This window comes from Nymphaea colorata, chromosome 1 (assembly GCF_008831285.2).
Source record: "Nymphaea colorata isolate Beijing-Zhang1983 chromosome 1, ASM883128v2, whole genome shotgun sequence".
Taxonomy (NCBI): domain Eukaryota; kingdom Viridiplantae; phylum Streptophyta; class Magnoliopsida; order Nymphaeales; family Nymphaeaceae; genus Nymphaea; species Nymphaea colorata.
The window spans coordinates 5,627,183-5,646,332 of NC_045138.2; the positions used below are offsets into that span (position 1 = coordinate 5,627,183).

The 19,150-nt window shown below is 37.2% G+C and overlaps 3 protein-coding genes across 3 annotated transcripts; all 3 read left to right on the forward strand.

Moving 5' to 3' along the window:
• On the forward strand, positions 1-402 carry LOC126409699 (cytochrome P450 CYP82H23-like). Its single transcript, XM_050075605.1, has one exon. It carries the CDS (start codon positions 1-3, stop codon positions 400-402), a length of 402 nt encoding a protein of 133 aa, XP_049931562.1.
• A 4,693-nt stretch (positions 403-5,095) lies between these two features.
• On the forward strand, positions 5,096-8,049 carry LOC116253042 (xanthotoxin 5-hydroxylase CYP82C4-like). Its single transcript, XM_031627770.2, has 2 exons — positions 5,096-6,025; positions 7,333-8,049. Exons 1-2 carry the CDS (start codon positions 5,120-5,122, stop codon positions 7,954-7,956), a joined length of 1,530 nt encoding a protein of 509 aa, XP_031483630.1. The 5' UTR covers positions 5,096-5,119; the 3' UTR covers positions 7,957-8,049.
• A 3,157-nt stretch (positions 8,050-11,206) lies between these two features.
• LOC126409700 (germacrene A hydroxylase-like) lies at positions 11,207-17,316 on the forward strand. The gene is made up of 6 exons (XM_050075607.1): positions 11,207-11,384; positions 11,482-11,646; positions 12,055-12,116; positions 12,272-12,655; positions 15,042-15,122; positions 17,059-17,316. The coding sequence occupies exons 1-6, from the start codon at positions 11,207-11,209 to the stop codon at positions 17,314-17,316; spliced, it is 1,128 nt and encodes a 375-aa protein (XP_049931564.1).
• Positions 17,317-19,150: the final 1,834 nt, after the last annotated feature.

The window sequence follows — 19,150 nt, forward strand, 5'->3', positions numbered from 1 at the left end:
ATGCGGACTACCAGAACCCAACGGTTCTTGGCCAATATTAAGATATACTTCATCCAGCTGACCGGAACCACACCTCTCTATAGAACTCTTGCTGCTCTTTCAGAAAAGCACGGGCCTCTCTTCAGTCTCCAACTGGGACAGAGGTGTGTCATTGTGGTGGGCAGCATGGCCCTCGCCAAGGAGTGCTTCACTGTCAATGACAGAGCCTTCGCCGGTCGGCCGCCGCTAGAAGGTTGGAAACGCCTTGGCTACAATCGTGCCATGTTCGCATTCAGCCCATATGGACCTTACTTTGGTGAACTCCGCAAGATCGTCGCCATCGAGCTGCTGTCACGCAACTCGAGCTGGTCAAGCACATCCGGCTCCTTTGTCCGGCGCTTCTACCGCAGCCGGTCGAGATGAAGCAGCATTCAAGCTGCTTTAGTGAAGCTCTGGATGAGTTTGTCAATGTACTTGGTACGTTCACCGTCTCTGACACGATCCCATTGCTGCGGTGGCTAGATGTGGGTGGTCACCTCATGGCCATGTAGGTCATGAAGAGGGTTCAAATGAAGCTGGATGAAGCTTGCAGAGCACCACCAAAAGGAATCCAATATCGCCGGAATCCGATAGCCCCGGCCAGAAGAGGGACTTGATTGACGTGCTCATAAAGAATTAAAAGTCGTCCAGTTGTCGGAAAATAATCAAACTGATGCCATAATTAAAGCCATCGCTATGGTACGTTACCACCTTCCCCTCCTGTTTGTTCTTAAAGCACTAAAATCACAAAGCTATTGTCGACGGCCATTTGTAGAGAATTTCCTAACGTCACACTTGAGAGATTTTGACAGTTAAAAAAAAATACATAAAATACTGGTCGGACGTTTGACAGTTTGGTTTTCAAATTATTAGGACTTTAAAACCTTCAGGTTCATATGAGATTTATGGATTTCAGACCCGAAGTAATCAAACTCCTCCTAAGTTTTTCTAATGGTTAACTACCAAAAAGTTTTGGTAGCCGTGTTTATTTTTCTATAACTTTTTGTGATATAAGTTTATTTTTCTATAACTTTCAACATTTTCTTGTCATTTTAGCTTGTGCCATCACCTTGCCAACTATTTAACCATATTTCTTTCCATCGAGCTATCATGATCCTTACTAAATTTGATATTTTTATTTTGTAACTTCTTGTTAGAAATTTTTCTAAGACATACTTAAAAATAATTAAAAGAAAAGGTCATCTAACGTTAAGTTTCATATTGCTAAAAAGACCTTTAGGTTTTGCACTACCAATAAAAAACTAATTTTTTTTTTCAAAAAGGCCACAATTTGTAAGTTGATTTGTCATTTTTATTAATTTTTTTACTGCTTCAATAACATTAATGCATGATTAGTTATATCTGAATGACTTTATATATATATATATATATATATATATATATATATATATATACTTAAAAGAATTATGTGATTTTTTGTTAACGTTATAATGATTTTGAGGGAAATCAAGCCTAAATGCAATTAATTTACTTGCCAATTTAGCACGAAAAGCCGACACTTTTCCCTCTTCTCATTGCCTTCAAAGTCCAAGGTCGTTTCTGGGCCTCAGGATGCTATACTTGTCCCTACTTCAAGCCTAAATATAGTTTATTGAGTTAACAGATTGAATTTTTACAGATTTAAGAAGCACTGGATAATCTTTTGCACCTTTTCTATTATATCGATTAAAAAAAAAAAAACTTTGGTGTATTTTGTGGATTTGTGCATGTTAGCTGCAGTTTCTATTATTGCCAAATTTTTAATATATTGTTAAAAATTTGCGATATTTTTTCGCATCTTTCTTCCATCTCCATGGTAATTCATTCTTTTAAGCGAATAACGTAAGGAGTTTACAAACCAACCAACTTTTTTGAACCTCATCGACAGATCAAATTTGGGTTGGACCCAAGCATCCTCCATTTCAACTTTATGGATCCGAATTAGACTTGGATTTTGATTTTTTCTTTTGAAACCAGAACCGATCCAATTAACCTTTGATTTTATATATATATATATATATAAGTCCATAAAAAAAGTGAAAACGTTTATTTCACCGTGGATTTGAGATCCACTCTGATCTGATATCCCTAGGATCTCAAATCCATGAATTTAAGATCGGATACCCTTTCCTCCCTCTCTCCACCACCCAGGAAAAAAAAATATGATCTTAAATTAGTGGGTTTTAATAAGGACGTTTGGTTCTCTTTGATTTTAAATCCTCAAGATTTGAGAACCATGGATCCTCATGATTTGAGACCTATAGGTTTAATATCAGACCTCCATCGAATTTTATATTTAAAAGGCGTTTGATTGCCTTGGATCGGAAATTTGCGGTGATTTGGGATCATTGTGAATCTCAAATCCACATACTTTACGTCACACCCCCTCCCGTGGGACATCGAATATGGTTTGGATATCAACCAAGGATCTCAAATTCTTCTTTTTCACATACTGGTAAAAATCTAGTGTTTGTTTTTCTTACACAAAAGGGACATTAGATCAGCCTAGGATCTGGGATCTCAAACACACATTTTGTTCAAATGGCTTCACTGAATGTACTTTGTTCTATACATATTTAGATCATTCCTCTGATAGCATAAAAGAAATGGCCCTCTACCAAAGCTTTACTGTTGTTTGCTTGTGACTCCTTTAATTCTCTAGTATTAGTTACCACTAATCTCCATTGTCCTGAACTATTCCAGGTTTTGGTAGTTGCCGGGACGGAGGCCACAGCAATCACACTTGAGTGGGCTCTCTCTCTCTTGCTAAACAACCCACATATCTTAAAGAAAGCCCAAGATGAGTTGGACTACCATGTGGGCAAAGACTGACAAGTGGACGAACCAGACAACAACAACTTGCCTTACTTGCAGACTTATACCCAGACGACACCGCTTTTGCTCTCACACGAGTCATTGGGACCCATTCAACTTGGTGGGTTCGACATGTCGGTTGATTGAACCCTGTTTGTTAACGCGTGGAAGATTCATCACAACCCACATTGTGGACGGACCCAGAAGAGTTGAAGCCAGAGAGGTTCTTGAGCAGCGGCAATGAGATGACCAGCTTTGGTGGTCAGGACTTTGTGTTCTTGCCATTTGGGTCGGGAAGGAGGTTCTGCGTCGGCTGGCGGATGACCATGCAATTTATTCACTTAACTTTGGCACGCTTGCTGCAGGGCTTTGAATGGTCTACGCCCAAGGATGAGCCGGTTGACATGACCGAGGGACATGGCCTAGTCCTGCCCAAAGCAACTCTGTTTAGAGTCCTTTTGAGGCTTCATCTCCCTCCCCACCTCCAGTTGTGAAACTATTGATAGTGCTTGTTTCTAGTGTGTGCTATAATATTTCCAATGATATGGCAGATTCATAATTTGAAACGAAGAATGAGGTCATAAGAAATTAGAATGTTAGATAAAAGGAAAATTGTGGATGTTGCATGTTAATTAATTGATATCAGTTGGGGTGTTTGAATAGGTAATAAGTCTCATTTCCAAAGGGTTTGCTGCAACGGCCGGGGCAGTGGATTGTAGGCGGCCAGTTCCTTCAATTATTTTTCCATTTTTAAGAAATGAGTAAAAACTTTTAAAATATCTGTAGAAAATTTTACTACCAATAATAATTCTGTAATCAATAGCGTCACGTATGTGATTTCTGTATGCATAGTTCCATGGATGGACATTCCATTTCAATATACGTAATGTTATTCTGGAAACAAATTACAATGCATACAGAAACATTCATTTAGATAATAAAATAAGATAACATTTTCACGATAAAATACTAAAGTAGTAGTGATCTAAAGGGAGCTTAAAAGTGAACAAAAGAAGTACCATCTAGATCTATCCAACCATTTACGTTGCCTTTGATTACAGCAGATTTGATATCCACTGTTTTTAAATCCGAACCCAAATCCAATTTCAAATTCACACTTTTATACCAAACTGGGGATTTAAAAGACTAACAAGAAGCAGCTCTTGGCAAGACGGAACATATACCTCCCAAAATAATCCCGCATAGATTTTTCTTGCACCACAGAGTTTGTGGTTTTTTTTTTTTTGCGTATTGAGGTGTAAAAATGACTCATCTATAAAAGAGACAATCCTACAAAGATAAAAGATGGAAAGTGGAAGATATAAAGTCCTCAATATGTTTGTTTTCTTTTTTGAAAACGGCAAAAATGTCCCTATGCCTTTTTTGGTGTGCATTTATTGCATGCACTAGGGTGGTGCTCACAACTGGGTCCACCTAGTTCTTTTGTGGTTGGCTTTCTAATGTGTGCAAAATTTTTTAATGTCTACATAAATTAAAGCACATTCATATTTAATATTGTCATAGTGTCCCATTAATCTACTCCATAGATTCATGGGATCATGACACATTGCTCATATTATCAAATGGTCTCAATCTGGTCCACAGGAATGATGCGGCTGTTGTGGATTATATGGTTCTAACAATTCAATCAGTCTCCAAAATATCATATTGCAAACGATAGAAGAATGCTATTGGTAGTAAAGTCTAAGTCTAAGAAGGAGGCTACCATCATTGTCCTATAGTGATCTCTTGTGGGGTGGACAAGATCTCCAAGCCCAATCATCAAAGAAACTCATCCATATATGAGGAATATTGATTGGTATAAACCAAACAAATAGGTCAAGGACAAAAACCAAACCTTTAACTATGATGTTTAAAGCGTTTTTTTTGGAAGTATAACCGTACCAATATGATATTAAGGATAGGTAATATGATATTAAGGATAGGTTGATGTGAAATATATATTAATTTGATCCATTTCTAGGTTTTAATAGTGTTTTTATGACAAGAAAATAAATGAATGGCTGTCATAGCGTCTACATTTTGATAATAGAAAAAACAACATTTTTCGTGTGTAAAAACAAGTTGATTCAAAGCACGTGTTATATCAAAATATTTTTTTATAAATATATTAGAATGGTTATATTTTATTTTAAGATAACTTTTTAACCAAAAAATTAAAATGTTTATTTCTTTTTTTCTCTTACCTAAGTGTTTTGTGGTATATATATACAAACATAGCTACCAAGCACCAAGCACCAAGACTGAAAATACCCTCACCACATCTATGGATTCCATCAGGCTGGTAGCAGAGGGTTTAGCAGCTCTGCTCGCTCTTTTCTTCATCTGCAATATTTGGCAAAAGAAGAAAAGAGAAGCAAGAGGCCGACTACCAGAACCGGGCGGTCGTTGGCCAATAGTCGGACACCTTGGCCTGCTGACGGGAACCACACCTCTCTATAGAACTCTCGCTGCTCTTTCAGAGAAGCTGGGGCCTCTCTTCAGTCTCCAATTGGGACAAAGGCGTGCCATTGTGGTGAGCAGCATGGACCTCGCCAAGGAGTGCTTCACTGTCAATGACCGAGCCTTTGCCGGTCGGCCTCAGCTAGAAGGTTGGAAACGCCTTGGCTACAATCGTGCCATGTTCGTATTCAGCCCATATGGACCTTACTTTCTTGAACTCCGCAAGATCGTCGCCAACAAGCTGCTCTCAAGCCAGCAACTCCGACTGGTCAAACACATCCAGGTCGACGAAGTGGGTTCCTTGGTGCAGCGATTGTATCGCAGTTGCAGCAACCTTGAGCCGGTTGAGATGAACCATCATTTGACCTGGTTGGCTATGAACATCGTCCTCAGGGTGGTCGCCGGAAAACGGTACTTTGATTTAGGCGGTGAAGGAAAAGAGTTTAGAGAAGCTCTCGGTGAATTTAACAATCTAGTTGGTACGTTCACCCTCTCTGACGCGATCCCGTGGCTGGGGTGGCTAGATCTGAGTGGCCACCTGCAGGCCATGAAGAGGGTTCACCAGAAGATGGATGAAGTTGCCTCGGCTTGGCTTGCAGAGCACCGCCGGAAGGAGTCCAGTGGCGCCGGTGAGGAGAGTGACTTGATGGACGTGCTCATTAAAGAATTAAAAGACGGCCACTTGTCGGAAAATCATCAAACTGACGCTATAATTAAGGCCACCGCTACGGTGCGTTACCACCTCTCTCTCTTTTCCTCTTTTTTTTTTCCTAAGGTAAAACTTGAGAGATTTTGACAATAAAAAAATATGTGCATAACATACATGCTTGGCGTTTGACAGATTGCATCTAAGATTCATAGGACTTGAAAACCGTGGTTTTAGATCTGACTTTTCTCTTTCAATCTTAATTCTAACCTTTAAGCTTTCGACATAGAGAAGTAAAATAAGAATGTCAAGTATGAATCTTAGGTCTCATGATTCTTTTGTCATATCAACAAAAGCAAACCACGTCAGGTTCATGTGAGATTTATGAATTTTCAGAACTGAAGTAATAAACTCCCCCTGAAGTTTAATTTTCTAATGGTTAATTACCAAAAATCTGGGTGACCGTGCTTTTTTCTCTTCTAAATATTTCAGATTCTTCTTACTAACAGATTTGGATATTTGCTTCTTTTGGTGATTTAGTTTGAAGCATGTTTTATAACTTTAAGCATTTCTTGCCAAACCAAGCTGATTAAGTAAACGTATTACCACCCTATTTAAACTGATAAGATTTTGGGTCCTTCTCATCGCCTAATTTCTGTTTGCAACATGGGAAGCCAAAAAACTAAGAGAAATGAGAGTATCATATACACACAGTATATTAATACTAGAAGAGTTTTTAGGTTGTGCTTGATTCCACATGGATCTTAGATCTAAGGAATCACAAATCCATGATAGATAAAATCCACATTTCAATCAAATTGTGAGCTTCCCATGATAGATAAAATCATGGCCCCTGATTTTAAATCTTCAAGATTGGAGATCCATATATTTAAGAGAGCTTCCCCACAATCTTAAATCAGGCATGTTTTTATAGTATATATCCGAGGGGTGTTTGATAGCCTCAGATTTGAAATTCAAGGTGATTTGGGTTCATTGGGAATCTCAAATCTACATGCTTTAGGTCAGATCCGACATCAATTGTAAGGTTTTATTTATAAACTAAGGATCTCAGTTCTTCTTTTTCACATAATGGCAAAATCTAGGGTTTGTTTATGTTGTAGTTCTACATAAAAGGGATATTAGATCAGCCTCTGAACTGGGATCTCATGCTACCAGCCACACATTTAGTAGTTTCCGTAAAGTTCAAATGGCTTTTCACTGAATGTTCTTTGCTCTATATACATTTAAATCATTCCTCTGATAACAAATAAAAGAAATTGCTCCATACCTACTTTTTATTCATGTTTGCTTGTAGCACTTTCAATTCTCTAGCATCAGTAAAGGGCATAGATCTGTTTACTACCAATCTCCATTGTAATGAATTATTCCAGGTTTTGGTAGTAGCCGGGACAGAGAGCACGGCAGTCACACTTGAGTGGGCTCTCTCTCTCTTGCTAAATAACCCACATCTCTTAAAGAAAGCCCAAGATGAGTTTGACTGCCAGGTCGGCAAAGAGCGACAAGTGGATGAATCAGATCTCAGTAACTTGCCTTATTTGCAAGCTATAGTCAAAGAGACAATGCGCCTACACCCAACCGGACCACTTTTGGTCCCACACGAGTCAACGGAACCAGTTCAACTTGGTGGGTTCGAGGTGCCGGTTGGCTCAATCCTGTTTGTTAATGTGTGGAAGATTCATCATGACCCGACATTGTGGATCGACCCAGAAGAATTCAAGCCAGAGAGGTTCTTGAGCAGCCGCAATGTGATGACCGGCTTTGGTGGTCAGGACTTTGCGTTCTTGCCATTTGGATCGGGAAGGAGGATCTGCATTGGCCGGCGGATGGCCATGCAAGTTCTTAACCTAACTTTGGCATGCTTGCTGCAGAGCTTTGAATGGTCTACACCCATGAATGAGCCGGTTGACATGACCGTGGGACATGGCCTAACCCTGCCCAAAGCAACTCCGCTTAGAGTGCTTTTGAGGCCCCGTCTCCCACCCCACCTCTATTAGTTACTTGTTTTTAGTATTAGTTACTTGTTTTTAGTGTATGCTATAACATTACCAATAATATGGCAGGTTCATGGTTTCATTTTTGAGAATAAACTTTTCCAGTTGAATTCAAAATGAATAACGAGGTGATAAGAAATTGGAATGTTAGAGAAAAGGAAGTTCTGGGTGTTGCATGTTAATTGATCATGTTGGGGTGTCTGAATAGGTAATGAGTTTCAAGGAGTATAGTGTAGCTGGTTGGATTAGTGGATCAGTCAAAACATAGTCAATTTCAAATTGAATTCTTGTGGATGCTACTTTTTTTGTCTTAAAACTACCGTAGACACTACTGTCTAAGTTGATGGAAGCAACCATAAGCTCATCTGGGTGAAGTTGAAGGTATTTCAACCTCTCACCTCAGCGGTGGGTTCCCTCCTGCGCACCCAAACTGAATAAATAACGACAGAAGTGGGGTGAAACAGTTTGTGATGCATATTTTAATTTGAAATTGATGCATGGATTGGTGCGGTGCCACAAATTAATCTATAGTTCTGCAGAATCAATTTCTTATGATGGGGTGACCTATGAAAAATATAAATTGAAGGAAAAAAAGTATTCTAAACATTCTGTCTATCTTATCCAAGCTCGCACACATCGTAAAAGTACTATGTCTCATGATTGTTGTTGCACATATGGTCGAATGAGGTATATTTGATGGATTTTTGTGATATTATCGCCGCCATGTTTGATTGGCTGAGCTATACAGTATGAAAATTTAAAGGAAAACACGGTAACATTCTGGAAATCGCCAAATAAAATTGGCACACATTGGCCAGATTTTGAGCGCTGATAGGTAAAATTAAAGCAGAGAACAACTAGTTTTTTAGTAATAATATAAAACAATTTTTAACATAACTGTTGGGTTAGATCACCTCATTGTGGAGGATCCTATCCAAACCCAGGTGGAAGGTGAAAAGGCTTTTTTTTTGCACTCGTACTTGAGTGGAAAGCATTGAAAAGATGCAAATAAGAAACAATTTTGTGGATTGAAATTACAAAAGTTTAAATAGAAGAGGGAAGAAAAGGGGGATTGGATGTTTTTATGTGATTCTTGGCTTGGGGTTTTCTTCTTCGTTGCTTGGGGTTTTTATGTTCTCTACTCACTGGAAACCCAGATGGGGTACAAGTAAACCCTTCAATTTGAGGGTTGCGATTCAAACTTTTACATCCCAAGAATGTAGCACTCATGGGAACTGAATGACATATCTTCTAATCATCTACTTATCCGATGAACTATACTATGTCCCTTAAATCTATTGGGTGGAGTTTTTCAGTTGCTAACGGAGGAATTTTAATGTTTTTTTGTTTTTACCATATTAAAATTATACATTGTTGAAAAGTCATCACTAACATGGTATGATATGATAAAACAGCCAGAGACATATTTAATGCTTGTGAGCTGTGGGAACTTCCCCTCAACCCGTATTAGACATGTTTCCCCACGGCCTGACGGCCCCCTAGAAGGAGGAGAAGGCCCCACTGGCCACCACCGGGGCCCACATGTCATGTGGGAGAGGAGCCCATTAAATAAGCTCTTACCCCACTCTAAACACTCATAGAACTTTACTGCTTTTACCCCACTCTAAACACTCACAGAACTTTACTGTCTAGATTTTCTGTCTCATGATTGTTTTCTCTATTGTCCAAATCATTATTGGCTTGATTTTCTATCTCATGATTGTTTCCCCTATTGTCCAAAATATCATGAAATATGTGAAGGAGTTTTATCTGCATATCAATTATTATCAATGGCACATCTAAACTTTTTAACCATATAATAGCCCTTTTTTTGCTTCACTTGTAAATTTCTAAAAGGAAAGGGAAAGGAAAAAGAAAAAAGAAGAGAAAATCTTCAAATATTATAAGGAGGGTCGAACAATGTTCTTTTGAAAAGTCTAATTAGTTGGGTGGGAAATGAATTGACCCTGCTGCTGCTTTTGGAGGCATGTTTTTGGTTCCCCATCTGGTTGTTGGTCATAAGTCTTTTTCTGTTATTTAATGTAAGGAAGATGTAAACTTTTTCAGCTTCAGGTAATCTAAAGTACATTGAAAATTGAATATGTTTAAATTCAATATTAACAAAAAGAAAATCAAAATCATATTTTAATTATTTACATCCTTAAATTAAACAAAAAAAAAATCTCGTGTCTCTCTTGAGGGTCGTAACAGAAAACATTATTTTTGAAAAATATATATCAAAATAAAGAAGAAATAATACATGAATAGTCAAGTAAGATGACCTGATAATGTAAAATTTTGAGGGGAAATTAGCATGAGATTCAGTGACCATTGAAGGGGGGAAAATATAAAAAAGCTTTATTGACCTTTTCCCCATAATTAGATTTGACCTAGAAAAGAAAAAGAAAAAAAATGTTTAAAATGAAAACTGATATTCTGTACAATTTTCTCATACTATATATGTACAAAAATTTAGTTTTGTATTTAAGATTATGAGGGATCTTCAAGGGCTTATAAAGGAGGTCATTACTAAATGGTTGTTCTGGTTCTTACCCATTTTCTGGGTAGAAGCTCAAACTGCTATGGGGCGAGTTAGGATCCGTCGAACCAAAGGTCCCAAGCCCAACAGTGGGTTGGGTTGGTACAAAAGTCGTCATCATTGTCCTGCGGTAATCTCTTGTGGGGTCGCCAAGATCTTGAAGTCCAATTATCAAAGAACCCCATTTTAAGAAATTGGGGCACGTATTGACGTAAAATATTAGAATAAACCGGTCATAGCATCTACGTTTGATAATAGAAAAAAATGAATGGCGGTCATAACATCTACATTTGATAATAGAAAAATCAACATTACAACATTTTTCACGTAAAAACAAGTTGATGCAAAGCATGTGTTATATCAAAGTATTTTTGACAAATATATTAGGATGGTTATTTTATATTTAAAACAACTTTTTAATGAAAAAATTGAAAGGTTTGTTTCTTTTTTGCTCTGTTTGGTGTTATATATATACAAACATAGCTACCGAGCACCAAGTTTGCAAAATACCATCATCACATCCATGGATTCCATAGAGCTGGTAGCAGGCTCTTCTTGCCCTTTTCTTTCTTGAGAGTGCGAGAAAAGAGTTTTGTGTGTTGTTCCTAACAACTGGTATCAGAGTCAGGTTCGTTCGCGATAGAAACAATGGCATTGGAAGAAAGAAAAGTCAGAATCGAGAAGTTCGACGGTAAAGATTTTGGATTCTGAAAGATGCAGATCGATGACTTCTTGTATCAGAAGAAACTGCATGAACCACTCATGGAAGCGAAGCCCACAACAATGGCTGACGCAGATTGGCAGTTGCTGGATAGACAAGCCCTTGGAGTCATCCGGTTGACGTTGGCCAGAAACGTCGCCTTCAACATTGTTAACGAGATGATGATAGGAAGTCTGATGAAGACGCTAACAGATATATACGAAAAAACATTTTGCTACGAATAAGGTATATTTGATGCATCGATTATTTAATTTGAAAATGGCTGAAGGTGTCTCTGTTATGGATCACATAAATGAGTTCAATGTTATTACTTCTCAATTGTGTTTTGTGGATATTAAATTTGATGATGAGGTTCAAGCCCTAATTTTGCTGTCATCTCTATCGAAGAGTTTGAGTGCCACTGTGACCGCCGTTAGTAGTTCATCGGTGTCAAGTAAATTGAAGTTTAGTGGTGATCGAGATTTAATACTTAGTGAGGACATTCGTAGAAGAGAGACAGGAGAACCTCTCGATCTGCCATAAATGTTCATAACAGGAGCAGAACTAGTCAACGCTACCAAGACCATAGAAGGTCCAAATCTAAGAGAATGAGTCAATCCAAACCTTGAAGTGATGGTTGTTAGAACTGTGGTAAGCGAGGACACCAAAAAAGAGACTGCAGGTTATTGAAAAAGAAAAACACAAATCATGAGGATGATTCAGAAAAATGCAGCAACAGAAGATATAGGTGATGCACTTGCTTTGAATATACACAACTCTATAGAGTCTTGGATTTTAAACTCTAGTGCATCTTTTTATTAAACATATTCTAATGAAAGTATGCACAACAACTATGTTGCAGGAAAATTTGACAGAGTATATTTTGCAGATGATGAACCTCTGGATATTGTAGGGAAATGTGAGGTTCACATTAAAATGCAAAATGAACATGTATGGAAGTTAAAAGATGTCAGACATGTCCCAGAGTTGAAGTCCTAGAGTTGAAGAGGAATCTCATTTCAATCGGGCAATTAGATGACGAAGGCTATGTTACTATCTTTGTTAGCGGATCTTAGAAGATAACCAAAGGTGCTATGGTTATAGCACGAGGTCACAAATTTGGCACATTGTACATAACTGCAGATGTGAAAGACACAGTGGTTGTGGCGAAATGTGAGAATAGATCCTTGTTGTGGCATTGCAGGCTTGGGCATATGAGTGAGAAGAGAATGAAGATCATGGCAACAAATAACAAGTTGCATGACTTGAAATCTGTAGACATTGGGCTATGTGAAGACTGTGTCTTCGGGAAACAGAAAATTGTCACTTTCTCCAAAGTTGGACGACCTCCTAAGAAGGAAAAGTTAGAGTTTGTGCATACTAATGTTTGGAGACCTGTTCTAGTTCGTTCTCTTGGAGGATCCTTATACTATGTCACAATCCTTTCTGATTGTATCAGAAAGGTGTTGGTCTATTTTCTCAATCTGACGTGTTTAATGTTTTTAAAAGGTATAAAGCAGAAGTAGAAAATCAGACTACAAAGAAGATTAAGTGTCTACGGTCAAACAATGGTGGTGAGTATGACAGCAAAGAGTTTAAAGACTTTTGTGCAGATCATAGGATTCGAACACAAAGGACAATCCCTAAAAAACCACGACAAAATTGAGTTGTAGAAAGAATGAACAGAACCCTTTGTGAAAGAGCAAAGAGCATGAGACTGTATTCAGGCTTGCCAAAGATTTTTTGGGCTGATGCAATCAATACAGTTGCATACTTGACAAATTATGGGCCTTTTGTTCCTTTGGACTATGGGATACATGAAAAAGCCTGAATCGGTAAAGAGGTAAATCTTGCATACTTAAGAGTCTTTGGTTGTGTCTCTTACATACATATAGACTCGAATAAAAGGGATAAATTAGATCTAAGCCCAGAAAATGTTATTTCATTGGTTATGGAAATGATGAGTTTGGATATTATTTTCAACATGATAAAGCGAAGAAAATTATTTGACATAATGACATAGTGTTCAATGAAATGGCTCTGTACAAAGACAGTGATAGTCTTATGTCTGATAAGATGAACATCATGACACAAATGAAGACATTGTAGAACTTCAAAATGTCTGTGAAGATGATGTTGCAATTAAGACTCTAGATAGAAACATTCAGATGGAACAAGAACCAAGCACATCCCAACCTCCATTGAGGAGATCAAGTAGAAGACCAAAACCAAATCGAATATATTCTCCTTATTTATATTACTTACTGTTAACTGATGTCGGAGAACACGAGTGTTTTGATGAAGCAATGCAGGTTACAGATTCAATTAAGTGAGAGTCAACTATGAACGAAGAGATGGACTCTTTACATGCTAACAGAACATGGAAACTAGCTGAGCTTCCTTGTGGAAAGAAGTCATTGCAAAACAAATAGGTATACAGGATAAAAGAAGAAGCAGCTGGAAGAAAAAAGTATAAAGTAAGGTTAGTAGTGAAAGGTTTTCAACAAAAAGAAGGTATAGATTATACAGAAATTTTCTCTCTTGTTATTAAACTAACTACTATAAGATTGGTATTAAGTTTAGTTGCAGCTGAAAATTTATATTTGGAGCAACTAGATGTAAAAACTGCATTCTTTCATGAGGATTTGGAGAAAGATATTTATATGATGCAACCTGAATGTTTCTAGGTACAAAAAAATGAAAGCCCTGTATGCAAGTTAGAGAAGAGTCTCTATGGTTTAAAACAGGCACTAACATAGCGGTAGAAAAAGTTTGATAACTTTACGGGAAGAAATGCCTTTAAGAAGTGTGATATGGATCATTGTTATTATTTTAAGAACTTTGATAGTTGTTATATAATTTTACTATTATATATGGATGATATGCTTATTGCATGCTCAAATTTGCAAGAGATCAATTCTTTGAAAGAACAACTATCAAAGAAGTTTGAAATGAAAGATCTAGGTGCTGCGAAACAAATCCTTGGGATGAGAATAAGTAGGAACAGTAAGACAGACACCTTAAATTTGTCTAAACAAAATTATATTGAGAAGATCTTGTGCAGGTTTAAGATGCAAAATGTCAAACCTATTAGTACGCCGCTTGCTAGTCATTTCAAATTGTCCAAGGATTTGTCACTCAAGACAGATGAAGAGCATGAAAAAATGTCAAGGATAGGAACTTTAGGTATGAGTCTTTGTTTTAAGAAAAATGAATTTCTTTTGCATGGCTTTGTGGATGCAGATTTGGGTGGTTGAATATATTGTAGATACAAAAGGCAATAAAGAGTTGGGTTTCACAGCTTCAAAAAGTTGTTGTGTTGTCTACTACTGAAGTTGAATATATTGTAGATACAAAAGGCAATAAAGAGATGATTTGGCTAAAAAGTATTCTAAAAGAATTGAATGTAAAGGAAGAGAAGTGTTCTCTCTTATGACAGTCAAAGTGCAATTCATTTAGCAAAGAATTCAGTGTTCCATGCTAAAACAAAGCATATTGATTTGAAGTATCATTTCATTAGAGATTTGTTGGAAGAGAAGATACTATCTGTTGAAAAGATTCGTGAAACAGAGAATCCAACAGGCATGTTGACAAAGTCAGTGACTGCTAAGAAACTGAGGTTATGTTTAACCTTAGTTGGTCTCCAAAGTTGATTGATGATAAGGCATCGCACAGGTTGAGTATGTGATATACAAGCACTTGATCTATAGTTCGAGATTGTTGATGTATGGAACTTGATCTATACTGAACACTCATATACAATGTCGTGGATCCAGTGGTGCTTCTCCTGCTTAGAGGCTCGTGCTTTGTTTTATGTAAAGGCATTTATGTCATTTTGTATAAATGCAGGTTTGCCCTAATCCTTATGTTGTGAGGGAGACTATAGTTTCTTCTTTGGTCTTCTCTCTGAGAGTGAATAGTGAAAGATCTGTGCGACCGTGAACGTAAGAGATATTGCTCTGAACCACGTAAATCTTTGTCTTTTTCCTTGTTGTTTTTATCCCTCTCTTGAGAGTGCGAGAGGAGAGTTTTATGTGTTGTTCCTAACACCTTCGCCGGTCATCCGTCGTTAGAAACTTTTGAACGCCTTGGACATCGTCCTCAGGTCACTGGAAAACGGTACTTTGATTTGGACGGTGAATGAAAAGAGTTTAGTGAAGCTTTGAATGAGTTTGTCAATCTACTTGGTACGTTCATCGTCTCTCCTCAAAGCCATGAAGAGCGTTCACCTTAAGATGGATGAAGTTGCCTCGGCTTGGCTTGCAAGCACCGCCGGAAGAAATCCAATAGCGCCAGCGAGAAGAGAGACATGATTGACGTGCTCATTGCGGGAATTTCCAAACGTCAAACTTGAGAGATTTTGGCAGTAAAAAAAAATATACATAACATACTTATCGTGCGTTTGACAGTTTGGATTTCAGATTCTTTTGTCACATACCACGCCAGGTTTATATGAGATTTATGGATTTCAGACCCGAAGTAATCAAACTCATCTTTTGTTTTTCTAATATTTAATTATCAAAAAGTTTGGTGGCCATGTCTATTTAATATTTTGGATTTTTCTTACTAACCGATTTTGATGTTTGTTTCTTTTTGTGATTTAAGTTATTTTTTTATAACTTTCACCATTTTCTTGTCATTTTAGCTTGTGCCATCACCTTGCCAACTATTTAACCAGATTTCTTTCCATCGAGCTCTCATCATCCTTACCAAATTTCATATTTTTATTTTGTAACTTCTTTTTAGAAAATTTTCTAAGACATCCTTAAAAATAATTAAAAGAAAAAGACACTTAACCTGAACTTTCATATTGCTAAAAATACCCTTAGGCTTCGCACTACTAATAAAAAGCTTTTTTTTTTCAAAAAGGCCACAATTTCTAAGCAGATTTGTTAATTTGTATTATTTTTTTACTGCTTCGATAACATTAATGCATGATTAGTTATATCTAAATGACTTTGTTTTCTATCTATATACTTAAAACAATTATAAAATTTTTTTTGTTAGCGTTATAATGATTTTGAAGGAAATTAAACCTAAATACAATTAATTTACTTGTCAATTTAGCAAGAAAAGCAGAGACATTCCCCTCTTTCCATTGCCTTCAAGGTGCAAGGTTGTTTTTGGTCCTTAAGATGCTCCTACACGAATCAAACTGACGATCAGACAACAATCTGTCAATCCGACCAACTACAGTCTACACACAATTGATGCACTACCTTATATATATATATATATATATATGTCCATACAAAAAGTGAAAACATATAGGTTGCGTTTATTTCACCATGGATTTGAGATTCTCTGTGATCTGATATCCCTAGGATCTCAAATCCATGAATTTAAGATCATATATCTCTTCCTCCCTCTCTCCCCCACCCAAAAAAAAAAACTGATCTTAAATTAATGGTTTTGAATAAGGATGTGTGGTTCTCTTTGATTTCAAATTCTCGAGATTTGAGAACTATGGATCCTCGTGATTTGAGACCTATAGGTTTATTATCAGACCCCATCCAATTTTATATTTAAAAGGCGTTTGATTGCCTTGGATCTGAAATTTGAGGTGATTTGGGATCATTGTGAATCTCAAATCCACATTTTTTGCCTCACACCCCCTCAAATCTAAAATTCTTCTTTTTCACATATTGGTAAAAATCTAGTGTTTGTTGGTCTTACACAAAAGGGACTTTACTGATGGCCCTTTACTTCCTCTGATAACAAATCACACTTGAGTGACCTCTCTCTCTCTCTCTCTCTCTTCACTACACCACATATCTTAAAGAAAGCCCAAGATGAATTGGACTACCATGTGGGCAAAGACCAACAAGTGGACGAATCAGACAACAACAACTTGCCTTACTTGCAGGCCATAGTCAAAGAGTCAATGCCCCTATACCCAGCAACACCGCTTTTGCTCCCACACGAGTCAATGGAACCCATTCAACTTGGTGGGTTCGACGTGCCAGTTGGCTCAACGCCGTTTGTTAACGCGTGTAAGATTCATCGCGACCCGACATTGTGGACGGACCCAGAAGAGTTCAAGCCAGAGAGGTTCTTGAGCAGCAACAATGAGATGACCAGCTTTGGTGGTCAGGACTTTGCCTTCTTGCCATTTGGGTCATGAAGGAGGTTCTGCATTGGCTGGCGGATGGACATGCAATTTATTCACTTAACTTTGGCACGCTTGCTGCAGGGCTTTGAATGGTCTATGCCCATGGATGAGCCGATTGACATGACCGAGGGACATGGCCTAGTCCTGCCCAAAGCAACTCTGTTTAGAGTCCTTTTGAGGCTTCATCTCCCTTCTAGTGTGTGCTATAATATTTCCAATGATATGGCAGATTCATAATTTGAAACGAAGAATGAGGTCATAAGAAATTAGAATGTTAGATAAAAGGAAAATTGTGGATGTTGCATGTTAATTAATTGATATCAGTTGGGGTGTTTGAATAGGTAATAAGTCTCATTTCCAAAGGGTTTGCTGCAACGGCCGGGGCAGCGGATTGTAGGCGGCCAGTTCCTTCAATTATTTTTCCATTTTTAAGAAATGAGTAAAAACTTTTAAAATATCTGTAGAAAATTTTACTACCAATAATAATTCTGTAATCAATAGCGTCACGTATGTGATTTCTGTATGCATAGTTCCATGGATGGACATTCCATTTCAATATACGTAATGTTATTCTGGAAACAAATTACAATGCATACAGAAACATTCATTTAGATAATAAAATAAGATAACATTTTCACGATAAAATACTAAAGTAGTAGTGATCTAAAGGGAGCTTAAAAGTGAACAAAAGAAGTACCATCCAGATCTATCCAACCATTTACGTTGCCTTTGATTACAGCAGATTTGATATCCACTGTTTTTAAATCCGAACCCAAATCCAATTTCAAATTCACACTTTTATACCAAACTGGGGATTTAAAAGACTAACAAGAAGCAGCTCTTGGCAAGACGGAACATATACCTCCCAAAATAATCCCGCATAGATTTTTCTTGCACCACAGAGTTTGTGGTTTTTTTTTTTTTGCGTATTGAGGTGTAAAAATGACTCATCTATAAAAGAGACAATCCTACAAAGATAAAAGATGGAAAGTGGAAGATATAAAGTCCTCAATATGTTTGTTTTCTTTTTTGAAAACGGCAAAAATGTCCCTATGCCTTTTTTGGTGTGCATTTATTGCAAGCACTAGGGTGGTGCTCACAACTGGATCCACCTAGTTCTTTTGTCGTTGGCTTTCTAATGTGTGCAAAATTTTTTAATGTCTACATAAATTAAAGCACATTCATATTTAATATTGTCATAGTGTCCCATTAATCTACTCCATAGATTCATGGGATCATGACACATTGCTCATATTATCAAATGGTCTCAATCTGGTCCACAGGAATGATGCGGCTGTCGTGGATTATATGGTTCTAACAATTCAATCAGTCTCCAAAATATCATATTGCAAACGATAGTAGAATGCTATTGGTAGTAAAGTCTAAGTCTAAGAAGGAGGCTACCATCATTGTCCTATAGTGATCTCTTGTGGGGTGGACAAGATCTCCAAGCCCAATCATCAAAGAAACTCATCCATATATGAGGAATATTGATTGGTATAAACCAAACAAATAGGTCAAGGACAAAAACCAAACCTTTAACTATGATGTTTAAAGCGTTTTTTTTGGAAGTATAACCGTACCAATATGATATTAAGGATAGGTAATATGATATTAAGGATAGGTTGATGTGAAATATATATTAATTTGATCCATTTCTAGGTTTTAATAGTGTTTTTATGACAAGAAAATAAATGAATGGCTGTCATAGCGTCTACATTTTGATAATAGAAAAAACAACATTTTTCGTGTGTAAAAACAAGTTGATTCAAAGCACGTGTTATATCAAAATATTTTTTTATAAATATATTAGAATGGTTATATTTTATTTTAAGATAACTTTTTA

Excerpts from the sequence above, each read along its gene's own strand:
- LOC116253042 (XM_031627770.2), top strand. The coding sequence starts at position 5,120 with ATGGATTCCATCAGGCTGGTAGCAGAGGGTTTAGCAGCTCTGCTCGCT. Across the intron at positions 6,026-7,332 it reads TAATTAAGGCCACCGCTACG|GTTTTGGTAGTAGCCGGGAC; the intron begins GTGCGTTACCAC and ends GAATTATTCCAG.
- LOC126409699 (XM_050075605.1), top strand. The coding sequence starts at position 1 with ATGCGGACTACCAGAACCCAACGGTTCTTGGCCAATATTAAGATATAC.
- LOC126409700 (XM_050075607.1), top strand. The coding sequence starts at position 11,207 with ATGCAGATCGATGACTTCTTGTATCAGAAGAAACTGCATGAACCACTC. Across the intron at positions 12,117-12,271 it reads ATATTGTAGGGAAATGTGAG|ATAACCAAAGGTGCTATGGT; the intron begins GTTCACATTAAA and ends GGATCTTAGAAG. Across the intron at positions 12,656-15,041 it reads TTTCTGATTGTATCAGAAAG|GTTTGCCCTAATCCTTATGT; the intron begins GTGTTGGTCTAT and ends GTATAAATGCAG.